Genomic DNA, 26627 nt, shown 5'->3' with positions numbered 1-26627 from the left:
CAGTGTCTTTGGCCTTGGGGCAGCTCTACTGGAAATGCATGTCTTCATACTGCTGGTTCAATAACTTGTTTCCTTCCAACTAGTGGTAGGGTGGGGTTGTCTTCTGAAATCCCTGTTCCACAAGAAATAGTACACAACTGGTAGCACCACTGTATAGATGTGAGCTGCCCTGGGTGCTCTTGCCAGCCTTACTGTGCTGTAGTCTTAGATCTTCATCCTGAGAGAAAGTTCTGGGGAGTGCCTTCAGAGCCATTGTCAGAAGCTGAGAGGCATGGGGACCCCATGCACAGGAGACCACTCAGTAATGAAAGTGCTATTCCTGACTTAATAATTCTATTTTTGGTAGTTTCTGCTTTCAAATATTTTAGATACTTCAGTGTATTAGCTTCTTATATACAAAGATCTAGGGCCAGTGCAGTAATAGCTTAACCATCATGTGGTTTTACAAAGATGAACTGGCACAAACCACAAGCTCACATACTTCTCATATTCTTTCATCTCTCTGTGTGGAAAGGGAGGCAATTTAAAGCTTCCATTCATGGCTTTGAACAAACTGTGTTCAGCTGTGGTTTGTTCAATCCATAGTAGTTCAGTCAAACCATAGTTCAGTATTTTGCTTTGTGAACAGACATGGTTTGCACAAAGTACAGTTCTGGTTCAGTTGATCGTACATCCACATGCTGCAGCTTAGCTGCTGCTTTTCTCCACTGTTTATGTGAACAAAGAAGTCAGAAAGCCATTGCTAATCAAAGTTTCCCATAAAATGAGTACATGGTGTGTTGGTTACTTATTTCCAAACAACCCAGGATTTGGAAGCCAACTTTAAATCATGGTTTGACATAGGCTTCACAATTCTGACTTTTTAACCATAGTTCCTGATTTACCCATGCATTTTACTAGCTGACTTCACTCACTCAAAGGTAATGATGCAGCAGCAAAGAATCTAAGGAAGTGCATGGAGCTTGTATCCTGTCTTACAAAGTAAGTGTTTCCCTACCTATGGAATAGACACCCCAGAGAAGCTTTCCTGGTGCCATATCTGTTCTCGTTTTGGCACCAGGTGAAAGCATTCTCCACCCATTTTAGCAACTAATTTTAAGATGATTTTATTAATTTTAAAGGGTTTAATAGATTATTAATGGTTGTCCTCTCAACCTGTACATGAGTCATAATGATTAGTGTTAAATTATTATTTTTGTTATTGAGATTTTTAATTGATGAATTTTATCAATTTTTGTATTATGTAATTTTAAGATTGTCTATTTTTGGTCTTGGTTGCTGGACACTGCCTAAAGAGCCTTTTGGACTACTTAGTGACATATGAATATTAATATAAATAAATAAAGATGGTTTCCTGTGTTTTGGACAAAAGGGAAAATTAGTTTATTAAAAACAGTGATCAGAAACTTTAAATGTCCTCCCCTTCTGCATGAAGGGAGTGAGAGAGACTTTTGCCTGCCTGTCTTCTGTGGATCTGAACCAGCGGTCCCCAAACTTTTTCAGGCTGCCACCCCTTTTCCTCTTGGGCAACAACCCTAGCACCCCCATGCCTCTTTCTTTGTATTCAGTCTGTTGCGCTACTGTACATTTAAAACAACCAATCACTAACCCCCTGGTACTAGCCACCTTGGGGATCATTGATCTCTACCTGAACCAAGCTCTCCTCTCTTCCTTGAAAATTCATGGTAAGTATCTTGATGTACATTATAGGCTGAAAGGATAACATTTCTCAATGACTTTTCACTTCTGTACTTTTTGAATATTTGGAACTGATCTAGGAATGTTCCTCCCGAGAACCCAGCCAAACACAAATGGAACTAAACCTGCCTGTTCCTAATTTCTATTTTAAAAGCAGCTAGTTAACTTTACCTATTTTTTAATGTAGAAAGAGTCCTCCAGAGGGAGGCACAGAGGGAAGGAAGATATTAAAATTACCAAGGAGCGGACTCCAGAAAGTGAAGAAGAAAACCCTGATTGGGAAACAAACAGGGACGGTAGGTGGAATATTCAGAGTCCAGAAATGGAACTGAAATGAATGTACATTCTGGATATGCTTACCCATGGAAGGAAAATTGGTTTTGGTACATGGCTTCTATATTTTGAATCCTGAAATAAGGAAATAGTTTAAATGGCATCCAAGAAATGTCCATTATACCGTTTAGTTTCAAAATGTATCCTGAAATTTAAATATGTTCTGCATTTATTCTATTTTAGTTGTGTGGTAGACTGGATGCACTTGCTAGTTTGCAAAAATTTAGTGTTCACTTAGTGTCTCAGATTCTGATTAATAATACTGTTGCTTGAAGAAATGAGCAGTGAAATACCCCAAAGAATTAAATCATAATCTTTGCTTGTGCAAAATAATTTCTCTAATAAATATGTAATCAGTATCCTTTAAAACCAATGGTCTGTGGTAGGGACAGGCAACTTTAGAGGATGGGGGCGGGGCACATATGGCTACCTGGAGCCCTTTGGGGATTACATCCTACCCCTAGCATAACCAGAACTGTGGCTGCATTCTGAGCAAAATTGTCCTCCCTGCAGTTCATCAAACATCCTGGAGCATGATGCAGAGAAATGGAGCACATCCTTTACTTGCTCTATTCATCTGCAGAACCCATGATTCTTCTCAAAAAAAAAAGGCACTGATGTAGCAAGTGCCTCATTTCCCAGTGTAATTATTTGGTATCCAGTGACATGATTGAAGAGGGAGCTGCACCACAGAGTCAAAGGACTGCTTGGGGGGTTGCCAAAATCCTTCCAGGGGGCTGCATGTTGTCCAGCCCAGACCTATGGTAAGGATGCCCAATAGCCCTGTACCAGATCATTTGCAGGTTCCTGAGGAATATGAATCCTTGCTATTTCCCTTATTTTTTCATCTCTATTATGGATCATCTAAGTTTAGGCTGAGCAAGGGAGGAAAGGTGCACTGCCATTTCTGCATTACATCTTTCTTTGGGTTTGTAGCTGTGCGGCTACAATTTATACTGACTAGACCTACTGAGTCAGACCACTAGGGAAGCAGTCCTAAATACACTTTCTAAGGAATAATCTCCACTGGACAAAGGGATTAACAATTGAGTAAGCATGCTAAGAATTGTGCTTGTAAGTCCAGTATTGTCCTTGCTGGTGCACAGTAACACTCCGTTGTCTTGGGCAAAGACCTTTCCCAACTGTGCTTCCCAAGGTCGCTTTAACTGGGGATGCTGGGGATTGAAGCTAAGACTGTATGTGTGCAGAGCACATGTCGTACCATTGAATAAATGCCCTTTTCCTAAGGTGGGAATTGGTGGCAACCTCTGGAGCCATCCGCTTCCATTGCCTGTGTCTGTGATAACACTTGTGTATGAACTTCTGGAAGAATGAAACTCCTTGTGTGCTGTTACTGTAGAACTTAGAAGAGGAGGAGTAGAGATGGGGGAAGACAGAAGCAGCACAGAAAGAGATTGATAGAAGGAAATAGGGAACTGATACAGAGTATGAAGAGGTTTGTGGGATGGAGAAACATGCTGGTACAGAAGCCTTTTGGAGAGGAAACACAACAGCATAAGAATAACAAGATGAGCACAGCTATGGTGTCCTTAAAGAAGGTAGGAAAGCACTGTTGATTGGAGAGAGAGAAATGGGAAAGATGAGTAACAGTGAGGGTTCAAAAGAATCTGTTTTGCAGATGCCAAACATGTATATACATACTTGTCTAATACTAGATCATTATTCCTTTTAGTGCAAAAAAGCTGCTTCAGCTAAAGTACTTAGGAATAGAGAAGCAGTGGTAAGGGTGCTACATCTCTCTACCTTTCCTCAATCCTTAATCTTTTTCTTTCTCTCTTTCCCTCCCCTTTCAGTGACTTTTCTCCCTGTTGAGTTTCTAATGTGTTTGTGTTAAAATTAGTATGGTGTAGTGGTTCCAGTATCAGACCAAGGCAGAGTTGTTTCAAGGACAGGACTGGCAAGAAGCATAATCTGTGTTGCTCCTGAGCCCTTGGAGAAGGAGTGGGGTATAAATGAAATAAAGGAAGAGGAATGTACTTGCAACGTAAATTTACTGAATATTTTTAGTTCTAAAATTCACATGCGCTTCCTGATTTGTTAAATTAATCAGTTGGAACCCTAATAATTTTTTCTTTTCTCTTTTCTTTTTATAAATTAAGATTCTGATAACGGTGATGTTAATTATGATTATGATCATGAACTTTCTTTGGAAATGAAGCGCCAGAAGATCCAGAGAGAGTTAATGAAACTTGAAGAAGAAAACATGGAGAAAAGAGAAGAAATAGTAATTAAAAAGGAGGTTTGTGTTTTGAAAATAAACACTTAGCCTGTAAAAAATAGCTGATAAATGAACAGACCTTCAGGATACTAGTAATATATTTATTGCCATTAGTAGCATACTCTGCATGCTACCTGCTCTTGGGCTTACGTTTTCCTCCATAAGCAAACATGGAAACGCAGCCATTAACATTTAACCTTTTTGGGCAGGGTGGGGGGGGGGCAATTTGCATCTTACATTTAAATACATTATCTAATGGTAACTAGATTTTTTGGTGTCCTTTATATACTTTAGAAAGGGCTTGTCATTTCAGCCTCTTTACTGAAGTTTAGGATCACTGAATTGTCTGTCATAAGCAACACTGGGAACACAGAGTTTGATTCATGGCAGGATTCACTTTCAGACTGATCTTTGCCAGTATTGCTTAGGATTGCACAGATCCCTAGTGTGAACTAGTGGCACTTCCGTAAATAACAGAGTGGCTGTCTCTGATTTCTGCTGCTCTCCCCTCCTCCCAGTACTGCATCCTGTGCTGTTCTGAAGCAGCAGCTTTTCTGGAAGCATAGAAGGTGCTGAAGGTGGGAGCAGAAAGAACTGTTCCATGCAGAGCTCTGCTCACAGTAGTTCAGATCCATGCCTTTAGATTACCTTTCAATTAAGATCTTTGAATAATTTTTGAATCATTTTGGTCAGACTTGGTGCTTCTCCCATGTCAAGACACTCTTCCAGCCATTAAGATCTTTCACCCTTCTGCCATCCTGCTTTGAAATCCAACCTCCTGGTATAGTGTTTCCTGAACCGTATTTCACCCTTATTGTTTTCACAGTTAAGATTAGCTGTCTCAAATCTTAAGCTTGCTAGATCAGAGCAAAACTCATTAATGAACACTCATTAAATTTATGGTTATGATTATGGGCTGTCAGATGTGATCAGAACCCTTTTTCACTTATCTCGAGAACTTTCAAGTTTGTAAGAGAAGCCATTGTAAACCTGAATTATTAGGTGGTCCCTGCTAGCAAGTAAAACTGATGATCCTTGGATTAGCATTTGCAAACAGTTTGACGTAAGGTTTTCTTCTACTGTTCGTCTTGAAAGAACGGCAGTATGGAACATCTTGATATTTTAGACTAAATTTAGAAATATTTGAATGCATGAAGGTATCCCCCTGACTTTACCCTCACTGTCATTGTGGACCAAATAGTCCAGACAGCAACTAGAGATTTAGAAACATAGAAAACAGAGCAAGCCAGGAGGGGTCTCCCAGGCCATCTAGTCTGACCCCTGGCTCTGCTCATGACATGCCTACCATGTGCATTTGAGTGGCCCATTCGTCTCAGCTATCCTTTGTTATCAAAATTTGCAGTGCGTATTAACATAGGAATGTACATCTAATAAAAAAGTTAGTTTGTAAGGAAAATGGGTTGATAATAGATGCCTTCTTTCTGAATAATAAGTGTGATCTCAGCTTCAAGTGATACTTGCATATATGATTTTGGGGCACACGTATCAGTGTAAAGCAAACTTGTTGCAATGTAAAAAAATTATGTCTGTTTTACTCTTGGTAAGATTTCTCCAGAGGTGGTTGGATCGAAATTATCATCCTCGCCTTCACCAGGGAAATCCAGTAAATCTCCAAAACTGAGATCAAGCCCCAAATCTTCCTCTTCAACCAGTAAGAGGGAAAAGAAGACTTCTGCAGTTTCTTCACCCCTCTTGGACCAACAGAGGTTAGTAAAGAGGCATATTTTGCAAATAGAGTATTGTGTTCTGCCTTGATTGGGTTTGTAATCTAAAATTTACCTAAGGTTATGGTTGCTATTCATTTTTAAGCTCAATTCCTTCACCAAACAATTATGTAATTGGTGCTTTTTATGTTCATTATTTGAAATTTGTGAATCTTTCACATAACTTTTGCACCATTACTATCTTGAATAGTAAGATATAGTTTGTGAATGACATGGAAGGAATAGTGCAGCCCTCTGCTGGCATAATACACAATTGTAGTTTATTTTCTTTATTCACAGAATTAAGCCTAGGTAACTCAGCCATGAATAGATAGACTGCAAACCACAATTTAAAGCCATGGTCTGCAGTGAGTTGCAAACTATAGCATACAAACCTATAGTTAAACTGATGTGTGCACCAAGCAAAACTCATTTGAAGCAATTTCCTTCACCTCCCCAACTTTACCGCTTAGGTTGTATATTAATTTTGCAGACTTTTGTAATTTTAAAGTGTGACATGAAATGTCTGTATTGTAGTCACAAGCAAGGTCATGGAATTACTTTCTGTGCAACAGTCGCCCCTGGGCATCTAGATGCAAATTCTCATCTAACAATGCAAATTCATTGGATCTGGGCAACTAAGCGCATCATGGCAACTGGAGTGGAATTAATGTTACCAGTTGTGCAGAGACTTCCTGCATGTTGCTGCTTGGGATTGTATTCTTCTGGACTCTTCCCTTCCATCATTATGAGATGCAAGATTGATACCTTATATAGCTTGGACATATGCAACTGTATTATTTTTATCCCTTGCTGGTCGATCAGGACTCAAAGGCAAGCAAAATCTTGACCTTAAGATTTATTAAAAATCAGAATTTGCCCAAGCATAGATCATCACCAAAGCAAAACACACGCACGCACACCCTTTTAGCACAATTCCTTGGCTTTAGTGGAAATCCAACACAGACAGTAGCATCTTCCATTACTCCACAGCTGGTCTTCAAATGTTTCAAAGGTTATACAGCATTCAGGTATGTGTAGTTTGGTTTGGTTTTTAATCAGACCAAGTCATTGTTATTGCAGCAGACAGGCATTTTCTATAAAATAAATCTTAGTGGGCTATAATTACAACTGGGATGAGTCAACTATTCCTGACTTCACAAATTGCAATTACCTTTTAAATATTTGTTTGCTTACTGGTTTTTTAGGAGCTCAAAAAGCAACCACAGTAAAAAGAAAGGTCCTCGCACACCTAGTCCACCCCCACCTGTGCAAGAAGAGGCTGCACAAGGGAAAAAACATAAAGAAAAACATAAAGTTAAAGAACGATTAGAAGAGAAGCCAAGAGAGGTCAAGGAGAGAGGCCGTGACTTTGAAAGACATAATAAGGAGAAAAAGGAGAAACAGAGGTAATTGCAGCACATGTAATTTTTGTTTAAAGTTGTTTGGTTTGACTAATTTTGCTTCATCTGTAACTGTGGATGACTGAACACTTCATTTTGCTGTGTTTTCAGTCCATTTCCATTTTTAATAAACATATATGCATGACAAGTCATGAAATGAATTGAATGTATTTTTCCATAAGATCCTGCAAAGGGTGAGCGTCTTTGCACTTCACAGTGCAAAGCCACCGTGAGTTTCAAGTCTTGCTTGTGGCAGTGCGGCTCACTGAGGCATCTGAACCCAACAAAGACAATTCAGTGTTGTTTGCATAAGCCACCCTGAGATCTTGCTGTTGAGGGCAGCCTGTTGTGTTGTGCAGACCTGGCAGTGTGACTTGTAGGAGGCTTTTTGGCACAGGTACAGAGCTGTCTGACAAGCCTGGTGGAAAACCCAACTACTTCTCCTGGACTTGCTCAGGTTGTGTTCACCTTCCCCCTCCCTTGTTAGTGATGTTCATGCCTCCATGGATACAGGAAAGGCTCTTGGAATGTCATGCATGTATCCCCCCTCCCATTCTTTGGAAAGTGCACAAACATCAAATTAATGCTATTGTTGTTATGACGATGACTACTACTACTATTTTACTATTTTCTGGTGCTTCTCAGGTTTGCAAATGGATTCTTTATTTTTCTTTTATCCTGGTAGTGCACAAGTGCCTGTTCATTATATCTGTATCTTGTAAACATTGTACTGTTCCTGCTAAAAACAAAGAAAAAATGAAACTATGTAAGCCATCTTGGGTTACAAACCAGAGGAAAAATGCCTGGCTCCTCCCTGTTCTTCTGATAGAACCCATTCCATCAGTGGGATGGTCTCATTGGATCCAACATCAGAGAGTATCAAAACTGCTAGAGCTTGATCTGATCACTGACTTGGATGTCAGTGAACTGGTGACACTAAATCTTGAGTGGTCTCCCCCACCAAGACTTGTTAAAGAAAGTACAGGAGAGTGTGCAGATTGAGGCCTGAGGGATTCTACCAAGCAAACATGTGCAGGAGATGACAAGAAGTTATCTTTTGCCACCCTAAGGTACCTAGCAAGCTCAGCAGCTTTCACTAACATGTTAGTTTTTCACTAGTACAAAGACTGCAGAAAGAAAGAAAAGACAGCAAGTTTATCTCTAAGTAAATATATGATTATCTTTAACTGGGAATCCTTCAGTGAAGAGGGTTGGACCCAAGGGCCTTCTGGTCCCTTCCAACTCTACTATTCTGTGATGTGCTGATCAGCATTCCAAACATAATCCCCATTAGTGATATTTCATACCTGTTGCTGTTTGCTTATTCCTCAGAGATCCCTCAGAAGGTTCCCACAGGCAGAGACGTTCACCTAGTCCAGAAGAACATTCTGGTAGCAATTCTTCTCCTTCAAGAGAATATTCTCCTAGCACAAGGAGGCGGCAGACATCTTGGGCTCCAACAAAGTCCAGCAGCCATAAACATTCTTTTTCACCTTCTTGCAGGTAGAATAATGACCTATATAATTACAAGTATTCATGTATTTCGTTTGTTTATTGTATTCTGTGTTATTTTACTGATTGTTCTGTATCTCCCCACCGTGAGAGCTTCAGCAGTTAGGTAGCATAGAAATAATAGTAATCCCAAAACCTGGGAAGTATTTAACTTGTAATAGTGGATAGCGCTTGAAAAGGTCACTTATAGGATGGAATCATAAACTGTGGAGAATTCTCCTGCATTTTCACTCACAGTCAGATTTGGACTGAGTGCGTCTTGAGAAGGTGATCTTGGGACATAAATCTCTGCTTGCAGAATGGTAGTTTTATAACCTCTATTGTATAAAGATAATGAGGACTGACTTACTTGGTATTTTGTAGGTACCAAAATTATGATTCCACCATGATCTAAAAACCTGAAACTTAGGGGAAAATACATACCCATGTTTAGTCAGAAAATGTCACAGACTTGTCTTACAAGGATGTTACATACCACAAAATGGCTTTGTTACATTTAAAAAAATCCTTGCAGGATCCAAATGTATCAGACATGCAATCTTAGCAAGATGACATCAGGTGAAAAACTCTGATAAGGTTAAAAATGATACAAAAATATAAAAATATCTGTATTCGCAGGTCTGCTTCACCACCAACTCAGCATCATTCTCCTGTTTCTTCAAGACATCACTCTTCTTCCTCTCAGTCGGGATCTTCTATTCAGAGACGCTCTCCATCACCACGTCACAAACGAACTCCTTCTCCCTCTTACAAAAGGACTGCTTCCCCACCTGTAGGCCGTTCCTCTTCTCCTTATGCTCACAGAGCTTCACCTTCTCCCCAGCAAAAGCAGACCCCTTCACGACATCGTTCACCCGTCAGAGAGAGAAGCCGGCATGATCGAGAGCGGATTTCACAGTCACATGATCGACGCCAAGAAAGGAGGGAAGGTATGAATATGCATAAGATTATAAGCAGTTTTTACATGTGCAGCCCAAAAGCAGGGTTTTTAAAGTTACAAGAGACTAGGCATTCTTTCTCCCAAGAGTTCTTAAGCTCTAAGCTGGACTTGCTGGCTCCTTATCCCAGGTAATTGGGTGCAAAGCACTGCTAAAACTTGTAGTATAAAAGAGCTTGGTGAGGAAGAATCAACATGCGGTTGCAAAAGGAAGTTATTTTTCCACCATCCTTCTAGAATTTGTTACAGATGTCAAGAAGCATGTTGATCAGTGAACATTGCATAACAAACATGCACACATCTGTCTGTCTCTCTGTCTCCAAAGGCTTATCAGGAAATTCAGCAGGCGCAGGATGAAAGACCCATTTATGGAGTGGTAACTGGTTAAAGATAGGAAACTAATAGAACTAAATTATAGAGGATGGTGAATTTCTAAACATCTGTGGAGAACTTCAAAATGGTTAGCAGAGGGACAGAAAGAAGCTAGTATTAGTTCAAAATGATCAGCATATTGTCTAAATTGGCAATCTCTGGGAAGAGATCTTGGAGACCATAATGTAAAGCTTTCTCTGAGCAGGCAGTGCATTAGGCTGCAATTTTGCAGGTAGAAGCAGTACTAGTCACAGAATGGGGAGGGTTTTCCACCCTTCAGACCTGCTCTGTAGACCTGGGAAGTCCTCTGGAGTTGATTTTCAGTTAGCATGTGGGGAGATCCAGTGGTGTGACATTGGATCAAACCCACTGTTGCCACAGGATAAAAGAAGTTATTGTATGTGCTCTGTAGTCTATTTAATTTTAATTTTTAAAAATATCCAAGATGTTTTTGCTGTAGCACTTTGTGTTGATTGCAGTATTCATGGCTCACCCGATTACAAAGTATTGCCTGGAAATCAGAATTCAGAGGTAAAAACGGTTTTCCAGCCCAAGTCTTTGTTTGGGATATAAAGCAAAGTATGTTCCAGTCCCCCAAAATGGAGGTGGTGGTGTTGTGATTTTCAGTTCAAGAATATAAATGTCTTAAGACCAGCCTCATATGTAGTAAAGAATTATATTTGAGAGCAAATTCATACCAATGTATGGGCTCTAAAGTTCCTTTAAAATTGTCCTCCCATTGCATTTTCCCTTTTGTTTTAATGTATTTCATTTTTATTTTAGTACTGTTAATTATCATTAAATATTTAACTAGAAATGCATTCACTTCACTTTCAGAAACTAGAGGAAAAAGAGGGAGAGACAGAGATAGAGAGGATCGTGACTATGACCAAGAACAGAGCACCCCCAGAGATCACAGAGATGATCGAGATTCTCGGGATGGACGGGATCGAAGAGAAACCAGAGATAACAGAGAGCGCCGGGATATAAGAGAATCTCGGGACGCTCGGGACTCGCGGGACTCACGGGATACAAGGGGCTGTAGCAGAGATAATAAAGACAGTCGTGATCAGAGGGACCTGCGTTCTACGCGAGACACACATGACTACAGAGACAGAGAGTGTCGTGACACCCATAAAAAGGAAGAGCAATATTTGGAGGAAACACGCAGCTATGGGCGGACCCATGGCAGAGAAGAGAGTTCTCGTGCTGAAGCAAGGACAGACTCTAGAAGTGAAGCCAGGAACGAGTCCAGAACTTCAGGAAGAAGTAGAGGCAGAGGTCCTGAATTATCAGACAAGGGTACAGTAAATGGAATGCTGCATTTGTTACAGTTGTTCCTAAATCAATGTGATAGAAATGTTATCAAAGTAGAACTGCTTTCTGTAATTGAATCTCTCTTCTTTTCAAAACTGCACCAAATTTAGTCACCATTCTGTGTAGTGCATCAGCAGGTATTCCAAAGAGCCATGAGGCAGAAAAGTAGAAGCCATATCTTTTTAATTAGTGATGTCTCACTATGAAAATTAATGTTTGATCTTTCTGAATCACCATGAATTGTTAAGTGTACTGGATTATATACTTCAGTGTTGCAGTTGAAAAGCTTTTAAGTACCTTGTCTAACTGAATCTCACCATCTGTCTGAGGAATCTGTAGATGGTTGTTGCCTCACTCACAGAGTCCAGTCTTAGCTGGATTGATGGCTCCGCAAGCTTGTAGTGCGATGTTGCAGCAGCAGTCTACATTCCATCTGTACTCAGGAATTCTGGATTTTGAGCTAGTCTGTAGGAGCCTGGCAGGAGGAGAAAAATGTTTTTAAGCAGAGTGGACCAAGGAACCTTCTAGTCCTTTCTAGTTCCATTTATTGTACCTTTTGTAACAGATTTATCATCCTGCAGGCAAGCAACCAAGTTAATTTAGAAACACAGTTTTAACTCAACAGGATTACATGAGAACAGGGTCAACTGAGTACTGGATATTGGGACAATAGAAGTGCTCTTCTATTTGTGCATCTATCTAAAGGGTAAAATAATGAGAATCATTTTAGTCTGTACAGGTCTTCTAGTAATTCTGTAATCTTTAAGTATGATTTGGAACAATCTTTCCCTATTTTCTCTATGTATATCTTCATTAGGTAGTAGAGGAACGAGGGGTTCTCAGGTTGACAGCCACTCTAGTAATAGCTACCATGACAGCTGGGAATCACGGAGCAATTATCCCGACAGGGATCGCTATGAAAACCGAGAACATGCACGGGATTCTTCATTTGAGAGAAGACATGGAGAAAGAGACAAGCGTGACAACCGGGAGAGGGGTAGGTTCTCATTGATCTTTTCTCAGTTGCTGGTTACACTCATAACCAATATAGCCATGAAAGCCACTTTCCATCCAGCCCTCTCTAGCATGACCAAAGGACCATGACCCAGGATGTGACTGCGTGGAAGGGAGCAGATTTGATTCTTAATAGCTATAGGAGGAATGTTTGGCATGTACATCTTACAGAGGAAAATAGAGTTGGTTTAGGGATGACACTGCTGTGAAGGAATCTGACATGATCCCTGCAGAGTCTTGCTGCCTCAGGGGTTCTTAATGTGTGTACATTCTGCCTCATTACACTCCTCCTCTCCTTTGCTCTCTGGTTTCACCTGGCTGCCCTGTGTGCTCCAGCAACGTCCCTGCTGCTGCTGCCATTCTGGAATATCTCCCCAGCCTCTGCACTCCACCAGTGACAGTGGCCTGCTGGCCCAAATCGCCATTGCCAAGTGTTCTGTGAGAGGGGCACCCTGCCCAGTTCCTGTGGAGAAGCAGGAAGTGGGGGCAGAGACAGATGCAGGCAGGCAGGGCTACAAGCTGTTAAGGCAGCTACTTAACCAGCGGCCCCTGGGCAGACTCCAAAGGGTGCTTCCTGTTCAGCACCTGTTCAAGGCCAGCTTGGGGCCTTTTTTTCTTTAGAGGGTCCTTGGAAGGAGGTTGAAGAAGGTAGGAGGAGGTAGGGCTAGGTGTGTATGAGTTGGAAACGGAACAAGGGACAGGCAAGAGTGGTAGTAGGTTGAAGGAAGAGGTATGATTCTAGTAGGAGAGTTGAGTGAGAGGGCTGTAGTACAAGGTATAGGAAGGATTTGAGAGTTAGAAAGGTATAAGCAAGTGGTTGGTCAGATGGGTTCAATGGCCAGTATCCTGTCCTGGATGGGATCATGCACCTCTTTAAGAATGAAGTCCATAGCTTGGACGTGCTCCTGATTCCAAAACACTCACTTGAGTCCCAGGTGGACTTGGTGGCCAGGAGCACCTTCCTTCAGCTAGGATTAATTTATCAACTACAACCGTATCTTGACAGATGACGCTTATGTTCTCTCTGGTAACATCCCAGTTGGATTATTGCAGTTCACTCTACATGGGGCTGACTTTGAAGACACCCCAACTGGTTCAAGATAGGGTCATGTGACTGTTAACAAGAACCAGTCCCCAGGCTCATATTACACCATCTTAATATGGTTTTATTTGTCTATGGTTTTATTACCATCTATACTTGTTACCACTGGAAATCCAGGCCCCGTTTAAAGTGCTTGCACTTACATAGAAACAGCGAGTCAGAAGGGGTCTCCCAGGCCATCTAGTCTGACCCCCGGCTCCAGCTGGCTCCGCTCACGACATGCCCACCATGTGCATGTCCAGCCTATCCTTGAACACCCGCACCGATGGGGCCTCAACGACCTCTCGTGGAAGCCCATTCCACACCCTTGGGGTCCTAACAGGAAGTGCTTCCTGGCATCTAAATGGAACCTTGGCTCCTTGAGCTTTGCTCTGTTGGAGCGCGTCCTGCCTTCCTCTGCAGGGGAGAACAGGTCTCTACCCATCTCCATGTGACATCCCCTCACATATCTGTATATCGCCAACATATCTCCTCTGAGTCTCCTCTTCTCCAGGCTGAAGAGACCCAGCTTCCTCAGTCTTGCCTCATATATATAAAACCCTAAATGGCTTGTACCCTGGGTACCTGAAGGATCACTTTCTCCCACTGTCCATTGTGATCAATTGAGGAGGTCCTTCTTAAGGAGCTGTCCCCCAGGACGATGAGGGGAATGGCAGCTTCTCAGTAGTTGTGCCCCATCTCTGGGACAGGTTTTCCAGAGAGGCCTGCCTCATACCATCACTATCATTTTGGTGCCAGACGAAGACATTTCTCCAGCTATTTAAACAATTAATGGTATTTTTGATTTTAACTTGACCCAGGCTTATGGTTTTATCTTAGTTTATATGATGTATTTAAAATTGTTTCCATGAAGTTTTTTCATAATGATCTTAATTTGCTTGGTTATGTTTTGTATTGATATTTTGGGATTGTTTTTAGTATTAATGACTGTAGAACTTTATGTTGTTTAATCATCGTAAGCTGCTCATAGAGCACAACTGTGAGCTATTACGGTGGCGTGCAAATTGACATAAATGAAATTTCACAAATACCAATGCACAGCACATATTTTCATCCTACATGAGTCAAAGGACCCCAGGAAAAGTAAAGGTGTGCTCTTTGTCTGGGAAGTTGCTTATCCCTTGTATGTACTGGCCCTTATGTTACCTTGGTCTTTGCCCACTTCCACAGCTCTTCCTTCCAAAAGAATTTGGGGGTGGGGAAGGACAGTAGGGAAAGGACAGACCCACAGGGGCAAGCTCATCTGCCCCCTCTCCTGGATGTTTTCCTGCAGTGCAGGGTATGTTTAATAGCCTTGTGTTAGGTGAAAGGATTTGTAATTTTAAAAAAGGAAAAGGAGAGCAGCATGGTTTCCCAGAGACAGTAATGTGGGCAGAGAGTGAAATGCCATGAAGAAGGAGATGGACTATGGTCCTGCCTTTTTAAAGAAATGGGTCATGCCTTTGGCTAGGATTTTCTGATATATCCTGACAGCAGTCTAAGTCATCAGCTTGGGTCACCTCTTCAAGTTAAACTTGAAGTCCAAATTTGATGTTTTTTTCAAATAACATCCATGAGCTATGAACCTCTGTCAAGAGAGGGAAACGATTCAGAGACAGCATCATATTGATCTCATGAAGTCAACTTATGAAGCCCATGAAACCTAGATACCTGTGATGCTGCCTTGTAGGTGAGACTATTTACCCTTCTGGCACAAGGTTGTGTGATCTGTCTGACTGCACCTCTCAGGGTCTCAGGCAAAGACTCTTCCCCTTGGGCCTGAAATCTGTTGAACCCAGGAGCATCTGCGCTTTACTGCTGAGCTGTAGTCCTCCTCCTGTAGCTCTGTGGGTTCTGGGATGCTTACAATCATGGAAAAACTACAAAATCATCCTTTTCATAAACTTGACTTCCACAAGTAATAATTGCCACAATTGATTCTGGGAAACTCACTGCCGTGGTTTGCTGTTGAAGAGAACTGGTGAATGCAAGCACTAGGAAATGGAATTCATCTTTCCAATTCATGGAAGCAAAATCCATTTGTCATTACAGATCAGCGAGCAAGCTCACCAGTACGGCACCAAGGAAGAAGTGATGACCTTGACCGAGATGAAAGACTAGAAGAACGTAGGGTGGACAGGGGTGAAGACAGACGAGATGAAAGACCCAGGGAGCGGGAGAGAGAGCGGGAAAGAGAGAGAGAAGCTGAACGTGATCGTGCCCGTGAACGAGAACGTGAGAGAGAGAGGGACAAGGATAGAGACCGCGAGCGGGACAGAGACCATGACAGAGAGAGGGAGCGAGAACGGGAAAGAGAGAGGGAGCGAGAACGGGAAAGAGAGAGGGAACGAGAACGGGAGAGGGAACGTGAGCGAGAGCGGGGGCGGGAAAGGGATAAGGAAAGGGAGCGCCAGAGAGAGTGGGATGACAAAGAGAGAGGAAGAGAAGAACGCAGAGATAAAAGAGATGATGTCCGTGAAGAAAGAACTGCAAGAGATAGCCGTGAAGAGAGAAAGTCAAAGTAAGTTCATTGTTAAAAATAAACTAAATATTCGGAATAATTAGTTAAGCGATTTTAGATGTATGGACTGCATGAGTCAGTAAAGGAGCAAAAAATCTATAGCTGGACATGTAGATCATCAATTAATGAGACGTTCAAATATCATTTGTAAAAATTTTTAGAGAAGTGGGAGACAGTCATATTTCAATTCAGTTTAGTTCAGTGTAGTTCCAGTTGTATTTATAGCAGACGTGTGAAATTTCTTAGAACGAAGGTGGACCAATGGTTGACTGCATTTTGTGTCTAATATAGAAAACGTCACCGAAATGAAAGTAGCCCCAGCCCTCGTAAGTCACCAAAACGTCGTCGTGAGCATTCACCTGATAGCGATCCTTACAACAGTGGAGATGATCAAAGTAAGTAAAAAGTGTGTTGTCCCCATGTAGCATGTATGTTAAAATAAATTACTGCCTTTTTGCAAGCTGAAATAGAAAAGGATTCATTGGGAACGAGCTGTCTGATTTTTTGTACAAGGCTATCTTTCTTGCTGGGTATTCATTTCTTAGATACAGTATTTACCTGTATCATCTGTTCCTTTTGTGCCGCCCCCCCCCCCGCCCCCATCAGAAGAATTGGAAACTAACTCAGTGATGAAACCTGAGTTAGTTAACACATGAAATATGAGTTAAATTAACTTTGGTGGTTAACCTGTTCATAAGTCTTCCCTGTTGATTGGCTGTAAAATTACAGAAGCCAGAACTGCCGGGACATGCATTTACTTCCACAATTTCCCATGTTTTTCAATAACTCCCTCCCCTCAATACAAACACACTAGGAAAAGGCCATATTGAGGAGGGTTCAGTTTACAGAACTCTCCCAGTGAGCCAAGCAACAAAGGAGGAACATAAATATGTTAATAGTTAATCACTGTGGAAGGTAATTTGACATATGTTGAATGCTGCCTTTTAAATGTATGATCTATCTAAAGATATAATAGAATAACCTGTTTTATTTTCTAGAAATGGCTGAATAATGTGCTGTTATTACAGTTTTTGTGTAGGTTGGGCACCTCATGGTGTGCATGTTCAGATGTTAAGGGAGAAATTCCCTCTCATCTCCTCCTCCTCTACCCATAGAATAGCAGTTCTGATTTTGACATAATGATGTAAAACTGATTTGCCTTTTAGGAGAATGTCTGTAGGGTGAAGGAAATTGGGTTTTCCTCACATTTAACATCCAAACTGGTTTGTTTGTATAGGAGAGTCAGAGCAGTATTCAAAGCTGGCAGTTTGTGGTGCCAGTCAGAATGAATGCTGATTAGGAATGTGTATGAAATCTGGGACAGAAATCCATCAGATCCCCTGGGCTCAGCTCCCTGTTCTCTAGCCCGCTTTCTTGTCCTCATGAGTCCAACTTCCTAGCAAGCGCACCAAGCATTCACCTGGCACTTGCCATGAATTTGGACCCCTTGTGGCCACTGTGCAAATGGCATCCCTCTTCTGTGCCCATGATTTGCACCCTTTATTTGCACTGCATGTGATGCAGAAGAAAGTTGCTGGTTGTGCAGCTGGAGTTCTGTGAGCATTGGCAGACTTCCTCTCAGCTTGGCTCATTTTCTGAGACAGGGCCAAGCATGAGAGGAAGTGCACAAACTGAAGAGGAATGGATTCTGTGGAGCATCATTGCAACAGTAATGATAGTGCTTTGTAGTGCAATTCCAGAATTTAGCCCAGATCAACTGTTTCAAAATGGGATGAATCAGTACAACTTCCTTCCAAGAGCTCCAGAAACAGTGATTTGGGCTAGTTTGCAGGATTGCCCTGCAATGCTCCAGCTTCCCATTGAACTAAGAGTTATTCCTGCTAGTCCACAGGCAGTATTGGATATTTTCATGGGGTTAGCTGGCAAGGGATTCTCTCCCCAAATATTGGGTATATGTAGGCTGTTTCACTGTAATCTAAGTAATATAGATGGATGCGACAGCTTGTTTAGAAATGAAGCATCATGACATGTTTTTCATCTTTCATAGACGAAAAACGCAGATTATTGAGTCAGGTTGTCCGACCTCAGGAATCACGCTCACTTAGTCCTACACACCTTTCAGAAGACAAGCAGAGCCGATGGAAAGAAAGTGAACGAAAGTCAGAGAGAAAGGACAGCTCCAGACATTATGAGGAAAGTGACTTTAAAGAGCGAGTTTCTTCTGGGGACAAACAGCGAGAGCAGCGAGAGATCAATGAAAGTTCAAGGAGCAGGGTCCAAGAGACTGTAAGTAATCGAACCTCTGAAGAACGAGAGGCAGTTGAGCACATCCATGAAGATAAGAAAAAAATCAAAGTACAGAAAAAGGCTACAAAGAAAAAGAAAGAGGAAGACATTGGGTTAGAGCGGTATGTCAGTGAACCAGTCCTAGATAAGATCTCAGTCTTTTCACCAAAGAAAGTTCAGAAAAAGAAAAACACTGATAAGAAGCGCAAGAGATCTAAAGGAGATTCTGAGGTTTCTGATGAGGACAGTGGGCCACACCAGAAAAAGAAAAAAGGCCCAAGAACGCCACCTGTAACCACAAGAGAGGAACTGGTGGAAGCAGTGCCTGAGAAACCAGTGTTAGTAGAAATTGTCTCAAAAAGAGAGGAGACAACATTTAGCGATTGGTCAGATGAAGACGTTCCAGAGCGTGGAGAAACCATTCTGGAAAGGAGTTCTGAGGAGCCCCATAGAAATAGTCACCGCACAAGGGTGGAAACTGTGGGAACCGTTCATGTTGTTGAAGATCCTCCTCCAGTCAAATCTGTTGAGCAGAAGCGCAGCAGCAGCCTTTGCAGCAATCGAAGCCATGCCTCAAGCAGGCTCAGGTCACCCTCCAATGATTCTGCACACCGGAGTGGAGACGACCAGACCGGCCTGAAAAAGATCCTACATAGCAGCTCCAGTGACAGAGAGAGAAGGGGTCTAGAAATCACCGGAGAACGGAAATCAAGAATTGACCAGTTAAAACGAGGGGTTCCCAGCCGCAGCACATCTTCAGGTATTTCTGCTTTCATTGTTTTGCTCATGCTGGCCACTTTTACCTGACTTTCTCAGGTTCCCCCCTTCTTACAAAGCCAACCTCCACACACAAATCATAGCGTGTGATGAGATGTTATGCATAAAGGACAGCATATAAAAGTTGTAGATAAATAAACAAACTAACAAACACCCAAGGCTTTTCCTGAGAATCTCCAAGCGTGCATTTGGCTTCCCCTGCAGGAAGGTGTTGGCTTTTTGTGCAGTTTTTTTTTTAATATAATCCGTAGCCTTTGGCCTGCTCAGGTTTGTCCCTTCATACTTGCTGTTCTCATTGACAGAGTGCCTTTTGATTGCCGAACCCACCATGGTGACTAGCCAAATCAGGCATATTAGCAACATCAACAACAACAACAACAATAGAGCCAGTGTGGTGTAGTGGTTAAGAGCATGGGACTGAGACTCAGATGATCTGGGTTCTAGTCCCCACTCAGCCATGGAGCCAACTGGGTGACTTTGGGCCAGTCACAGACTCTCAGCGTAACCTACCTCACAAAGTTGTTGTGGGGATAAGATGGAGGAGGAGAATAATGTAAGCTGCCTTGAGCCCTTTGTAGGAAAAAGCCAGGATATAAATCAAAAAATGAATGAATGAATGAATGAATGAATGAATGAATGAATGAATGAATGATGCATTTCCTAATGTGAGAATGTATCATTGGAGCAGATATGGGGAATCTCTGACCCCCAGGGCCTCTCTATCCAGCCCACGGCATCTCTTTCTCAATCCTGTTCCCTGTTAGGCTGTTTAAAAAGCTTCCATTGATACTAATGGAAGCTTTTAAAATATTTTAATAACATAATAGTTGCTTTTAGTGGTGTTTGGGGAGATCATAACTGAGGGGGATTAACTCTCCCTGCATGCTGTGGCCCAGCCCCTCCTGCACATACTTAGGGGTGTAAAACAACTTTCATTGGTGAATCACGAGTAGGGGTAAAAAAAGAGCAGGGCAGGGTGAGAGACAGAGCTAAAGTGGAGAAAGAAAGAATGAGAGGAGGATGGGAAAGAGAATGAGAGTGAGTATGAGGAGTGGGGAAGAAATGCATGGGAATGTGAATGAGTAGGATCTGGTGGGGCTGGCAAGAGAGGGGTGCTCTTCTGACCTGGCCACCACTTGCATATGGCTTTTCTCTGATTTTCCTGGAAGGTTTATGGCCTTTGGGGTAGAAATGCCTGCCCTTCCTACATTAGTGAGTATATCCTAGTTGCAACTCCTTGAATCCCTAAGAACTAGAACGCTTTCCTGTATTCCAGGGGAATATTGTCACAAGATTATCATGTTCTGCTCTCATTGGCTGGGAACAAATATCTGTCTTTGACCAGGTGGGGGAAGTATGCAGCTAGATCAGTGGTTTCCAAACTTTCTACGTTCAGAGAACCATTTCCAGGTTGATGGGAAACTCCCATGGAAACCTAGTTGGTTGTAGGAGGAATGTTCTAGGACAGAGTTCATATCCTGATTTGTAAATTTTTTCATAAATGGTACTGTATTGGTTCAGATGCCATGGGAAGCTAGATTAATAAGCCAAGGTATTTGTGCCAAAGCCAAGCGGGGGAATAAAGAAGGACAAGAAGGAAACATGCAGGTGTGTGGCTCATTCTTGGGCTAACACATCAGTTTATCATCTCAAAGCTATGTCACAGCATTTTATGTTCATTGGTATCCCTTTTTCTTAAGTTCTAACTTTCTTAAGTTTTTTTAAATTAAGGAACATCAACCTGTTTTGTCACATTTAATCACGTATTCCATGTGCAACATAATTATGCACCCTCTTCATACTTTGTTCAGATCGACAAGATTCTAGAAGCCACAGTTCAAGGCGAAGTTCTCCTGAATCAGATCGACAAGGCCATTCCAGATCTGGGTCCTTTGACAGCAGGGAAAGAGGACAAGAGAGAGACAGACATGAGCATGATCGCGACCGGGACCGGGACCGGGAAAGGCGAGATGGGAGACAGAGAGATTGGGACCGAGATACTGCTAAAGACTGGTTGAGAAGCAGAGACCGGGATAGAATTCGGGAACGAGACAGACAGAGGGAAAAACGAAGAGATGTGGACCGTGAAAAAGAGAGGCCACCTGCTGAGAATGCTGAAAGAGACAGAGGCCTTAGTACTTCCTCTCAGACAGAGTTATCCAAGCACAGTGAATCAAAGCCAGGCAAAGAGCATCAAGAGTTTGATGCGATCTGCCTGGATTCTACTACCCTAGAAAAGGAAAGGCTGGATAAAGATGTAGGATCTTTCCAAGGTTTTGAAGATGGAATTGAAGCTGAGAAAGTGGAAAATTTAGAAGGTGAAAATGCTGACGGTTTATGTTTGCGCTCCTTTAAACACCAGACATCTGACAGGTTGCCTTGGTGGAGAAATACATGTTTCTTCCTCTATATATGCAAGCATTCTAATTTTGGCCCCATTTTACGCATAAGTCTAACAGTTGTGAGAGTCTCTAGGGGAGTGTATTCAGTCTTCCTCTTCTATGACTTCCTCCAGTGCAAAATGTATCCCCCACAAACAGCTGTCAAGTACCTTGGCAAGAGAGACAGGAACAATATCAGCAGCTTGGATTAGGGGGTCTGCATCATGGAAGGACATAGGAGATAACAGTCAGAGCCATCTCTTAGAGCAGTGGTGGCGAACCTATGGCACGTGTGCCGCAGCGGGCACGCAGAGCCCTCTGTTGGCACGTGAGCCAAGTCGCCCCAGCATCACCCCAGCTGTGAGTTGTTCTTTCTAAACTAAAACCTCAGTATTCAGGTTTTATTGCAGTGTTGGCACTTTGTGATAAATAAGTGGCTTTTGGGTTGCAGTTTGGGCACTCAGTCTCTAAAAGGTTCGCCAGCACTGTCTTAGAGCATTATTTCCTTGTCTTCAAAGCATCCCCCACTGGGCTGCTAAACAAAACCTGGAAGATCCTAATTGCATCCCCTGTGTTATGTCTACCTTTGTCCTTAAAAATACAGCAATGGTGCATATGAAATAAAGAACGTGGAAAGTCTCTGGTCCAATTCTTAACCAATTCTTTTTGAAAGATTTGTCCACATCATTGCTGCCCACCTGATTTGGATCTGTGGTTTGGTTCCAAAGGTGCTACTTTTTCAGGCAAGGTGGGCAGTCCCTCAATTTTGCCAGTTCTTTCTTCTCCTATAGCCCCCCCTTCCCATCCTTTCACCATGTCCTACATTATTCTAGAGGGTCCCCCAAATCTGAGGAACACCTTTTGGGAAAGGGCACAGGAGGGAATGTGGTAGTGGGAAAGCTCCATGTTGTTGATGCAACTCTCCCCAGGAGATAGGAGTCCATTCCCTGCATGTGGAGTTATATTTTGCTGCTTTTCTTGCTTATGGTAGGTGGAGATGATGAAGCCAAAATAGATGATATGCAATCAATGGGATCTGGTGCTGGAGAATATGAGCCAATCAGTGATGATGAGCTTGATGAAATTTTGGCAGGTGATGCCGAAAAGAGGGAAGATCAGCAGGATGAGGAAAAAATGCCAGGTAACCATGACAAGATCCCATTTTACCAAGGCCTTGTGTGCTGAAAGAAAGTCAGGTTTCTGTTCTGAAGTTATACAGCTTGTGTCAAGAAAATTTAAACTCTATAGCATGCATAAATTATGCATACTAAACAGTGCATTGATTTGATTATTTTGCTTAATTCCACTTCTACTAGTCATGAAAGGGGGAGGCACATTGGAGGATGCTGCAGTTTTGGACCCAGACCCCTGAAAAATGTCCACAGTCCACTCTTAAGTACAGAATAAAAATTGGCTTCCAAATCACAGCTTCTTGGTTTGGACAGCATGGAAACTGGTTTTTAAGGAACCGACATTATTTCCACCCAAGCTAGACACATCAGGAGAGGGACAAGGAGGGAGCAGTGTGAAGGTAACTCTTTCCTTGCTCCTCATCAAGAAAGCAACTCAAAAGGCTCTACTCACCTCCTGTCTCCTCTTGTGCTAGAAGTATAGCCAGTACAGTCACAGGGTATTCAGAAATAGTCCAAATGGACATCAAGACACGCCATTTCTGATTTATTTAAATGATGTTGATATCTGTTCTGTAGCATTGCATGTACCACAGAAAGACCACCAGTAGGGTTCTGCTCTGCCACTGAGCAGACTGAAGATTTCTTTGTGTTTACAGATCCCGTGGACGTAATTGATGTGGACTGGTCAAGTCTGATGCCAAAACAGCCAAAAGAGCCACGTGAGCCTGGGGCTGCTCTTCTAAAATTTACTCCAGCTGCTGTTATGTTGAGAGTTGGCATTTCTAAGCAACTAGCTGGCCCTCCCCTCTTAACCAAAATTAAGGAAACATGCCAGAGAACCTTGGAGAAACCGAAAGGTAAGTCATTCATGAACTGGAAGACTTTTTAAGTATCATATTGATCTTTGCTTCATTTTTGAGCATGCGCCACAGGTTAGAGGCTGTATCAGATCAATGATCTGGATTGATCTTTGGGATCCCAAATTCTTTGGGATTTGCAGAGTGAAGGTGGAATCAGCAGGCATGGATTTCCCTTTTCCCCATTCCTGCCTCCCTCTTCTGACAGGAGCTTCCTCTGACTAACTTCCTTTAACAACAACCCAGACACCAGTGGGAGCAGTGTCTGGATCCAAGCCAAACTGGTTTGTGGCATATCATTGCACTGCAGCAATATTGAACTGTTTCAGATTGATAGAGGTTTCAGACTTCCTGTGGATGGGTTGTGGGGCCAGCCTGCCTATTCCATTGCTTGAAGTGCCACTTTTGTTATACTTCAGTTAGCCTTTGAACATAGTAGGTAAGCTGTAATGGTTGTCTGTGAGCACTGCTGTTTAAACTGAGAGCCACTGTGATGTAGTTGGTTAAGAGTGTGGGATTGAGTCTCATGCGGTCTGGGTTCTAGTCTACTCAGCCATGGAGCCAACTGGGTGTCTTTGGGCCAATCACACACTCTTTACCTCACAGGTTGTTGTTGTCGGGACAAGATTTAGAGTAGAAGAATGATACGAGCCACTTTGAGCTCTTTAAAATAGGAAGGGTGGTATATACATCTGAATGAATGAATGAATGAATGAATGAATGAATGAATGAATGAATGAATATATCTGAGTGTTTGAATAAAGGTAAGGCATTGTAAGAGTCTGTCATTCTTTCTTTTGTGTGCCTTCAAATTCCTTACAGTATCCTTACCACCATCTTTGCATTTCTAGTGGTATTGATGGGCATTTGCTTACTTCCCTCTAATCTTTTGTGTCATTACCTCCCACCTTCATTTTATGCTACTTGAAAAACTGCTGCTTTCTCACTAAGAGGGGTACCCCTCTTATTTCATTCATCCAGCTTGTTGTACTCAATGAATTCTGACCACCTTAGAAGGCAGATAGTCATTGTTTTTGTTATGCTGTAAAGTGCTGTGTATATCACCAGTGTTTTATAATAATGTATTACCATTGTACAAGAACTTTTAATGCACACACCTTATTTCTTTATTAATGCTACCTCTTTGTAGATGCAGAAAGTCTATTTGAACATGAGTTTGGGGCCCTGAACATGGCTGCCCTCTTGCGAAAGGAAGAACGAGCTGGCCTGCTGTGTAATCTTGGTCCTTGTTGTAAGGCCCTGTGCTTTAGAAGAGATTCTGCAATTCGTAAGCAGCTTGTGAGAAATGAAAAGGCAAGTTGTATGCAACAAGTTTCTGCAACATGGGCTCAGGTGTTTGACACTCATTAAATCCAAGCTAACTATTACAACTTACAGACAGCTTTCTTTTGAATCCTCTATAAATCTAAAGTGACAGATTTAGGAATGATTTCTTTTGCATCCTCCAATTATACAGCTAGAACATATTCCATCAACCGTATATCCAATCAAGTTTGCTCTGCAGTAGGTTTCACTCATTTATTTATTTTTGATGATTTTAGTTGACAGAAGCAGCAGAAAATTAATAAGTTAACATAGATACTTTTAAAATCTGGATTTACCCGGATGGTCTCCCACATTAATGGCTGTTTTAGAACCCCCATTCTCCTGAAATAATATCATAAATTAAAATCCCTGTGAAAGTTATCATCTCCAAAAGTGCTGTTAATACTTTTCTAATATTAGTGTGCTGTTGCATTACTTTTCCTGAAATAGTTTTTCCATTCTGAATACTACTACTGAGTTTTTATTAAACACATGAGAGCCTTTTGTGTTCTGGCTTCCAATAAACTGGGTGATGTATGGGGTTCACAATAGATGCAGCAAATGCTAGTTCTGAGTAACATCCTTAGGTTTGTAGAATTACAACAGTTGAACCAACCATGCAGCTATGACTAATTGGAAATCGTTCTCCATTCAAACAGGGTACAACAAAACAAACCTACACAAACCCTCCAGTAGTGGACAATGAGTTGCTGCGGTTGAGTCTACGATTGTTTAAACGCAAGACAATGCGTCAAGGTTCTGGACAAGACAAGACAGAGGACACTAAACTTTCACAACCATATATTCCAGAAATGTGCATATCCTGAGCCAGCATCTCCCAGGCCACATCTTTTGGTCTTTTCCCTCTCTGAAAACATTGATGTTTCTGTCTGTGTTCCCTTTTTGTATGATGCTGCTGGAAGATGAAAATACTCTTTACAGCTTGGACAGTTTGGACAAAAGGATAAGTAGGAACAAACAAGCGCACTAGCAGACACTGCCTGATCACTCCATGTGGCCCCGCCTGCCAGTGGGGAACCTCCATATCTGGTTTGTTTAGTGTTTATATCTAAACTGGGAGCCATGGCATGTTAGTCACCTAGTAAGCTGGAGTTACAAGCCAGTGTTTGTTCTTTGCATATGATTCTGATGTGATGGAGAACAGCATCTCAGTTTGGACTTAATGCTACACGAACTACAGAGATGTTCTGTTTTGTTTAGCTGCTCCCTCTGTGGGAGGAGCTGGGTAGGAATGCATGCACCAGCATGCTTGCTAGTTCATGGTAAGCCAGAATTTAGACATACAATGTCTAAAGGAAGCCATTGGGCACATTATGTGACAGGACTATACGGAAAGTGTTTAGTGTAAAAAATTTTTTTTGAAAGGCCATTCTGTCTAGTTCACTGAATGTTTTATAACACTGAATTCTAACCATAGATCTTATTTAATGGCTCACTTATATGTAAAAGTGTGAAAATGTCCATTTTTGGAGACCTGTTTTATCACTTGCCATTAAATTTTTAAGAAAACAATTCTGAATTTTTTCAACTCTTTAAACTTGTGCATAAGGATTCTTCTGTAAAATATGCTTGTCAGTAGAATTTTACATTTAGTGCTAAGCTGTCCCTCATAGTCTGTACCTCATCCAAAAATATTTACATGAAAAATACAGTGTTGAATAACAGTATATTGTCTAGTCTTCTTGATGACTGGATCCAGATTTGTGCTCTGTTGATTTGTACTGGTGCTAGAGG

General features: G+C 41.9%; 1 protein-coding gene across 5 annotated transcripts in view; it reads left to right on the top strand.

The window, feature by feature from the left end:
• The window catches only part of ZC3H13 (zinc finger CCCH-type containing 13), a 51655-nt gene extending 25095 nt beyond the window's left edge, over positions 1-26560 (top strand). For all 5 annotated transcript variants that reach the window (XM_044444134.1, XM_044444131.1, XM_044444130.1 and 2 more), the window contains 16 exons: positions 1886-1994; positions 4152-4291; positions 5837-5997; positions 7203-7403; positions 8730-8900; positions 9528-9838; positions 11056-11520; positions 12353-12532; positions 15683-16151; positions 16443-16546; positions 18160-19158; positions 20987-21493; positions 22548-22697; positions 23346-23546; positions 24697-24860; positions 25532-26560. In XM_044444134.1, the coding sequence (XP_044300069.1) occupies positions 1886-1994; positions 4152-4291; positions 5837-5997; positions 7203-7403; positions 8730-8900; positions 9528-9838; positions 11056-11520; positions 12353-12532; positions 15683-16151; positions 16443-16546; positions 18160-19158; positions 20987-21493; positions 22548-22697; positions 23346-23546; positions 24697-24860; positions 25532-25699 (4500 nt within the window). In that variant the 3' untranslated portion in view covers positions 25700-26560. The remainder of the gene's footprint in view (positions 1-1885; positions 1995-4151; positions 4292-5836; positions 5998-7202; positions 7404-8729; positions 8901-9527; positions 9839-11055; positions 11521-12352; positions 12533-15682; positions 16152-16442; positions 16547-18159; positions 19159-20986; positions 21494-22547; positions 22698-23345; positions 23547-24696; positions 24861-25531) is intronic.
• Positions 26561-26627: the final 67 nt, after the last annotated feature.

This window comes from Varanus komodoensis, unplaced genomic scaffold (genome assembly GCF_004798865.1).
Source record: "Varanus komodoensis strain SLA01 unplaced genomic scaffold, ASM479886v1 scaffold44_3, whole genome shotgun sequence".
Classification (NCBI taxonomy): domain Eukaryota; kingdom Metazoa; phylum Chordata; class Lepidosauria; order Squamata; family Varanidae; genus Varanus; species Varanus komodoensis.
This window is presented reverse-complemented; position numbering and strand designations above follow the sequence as displayed.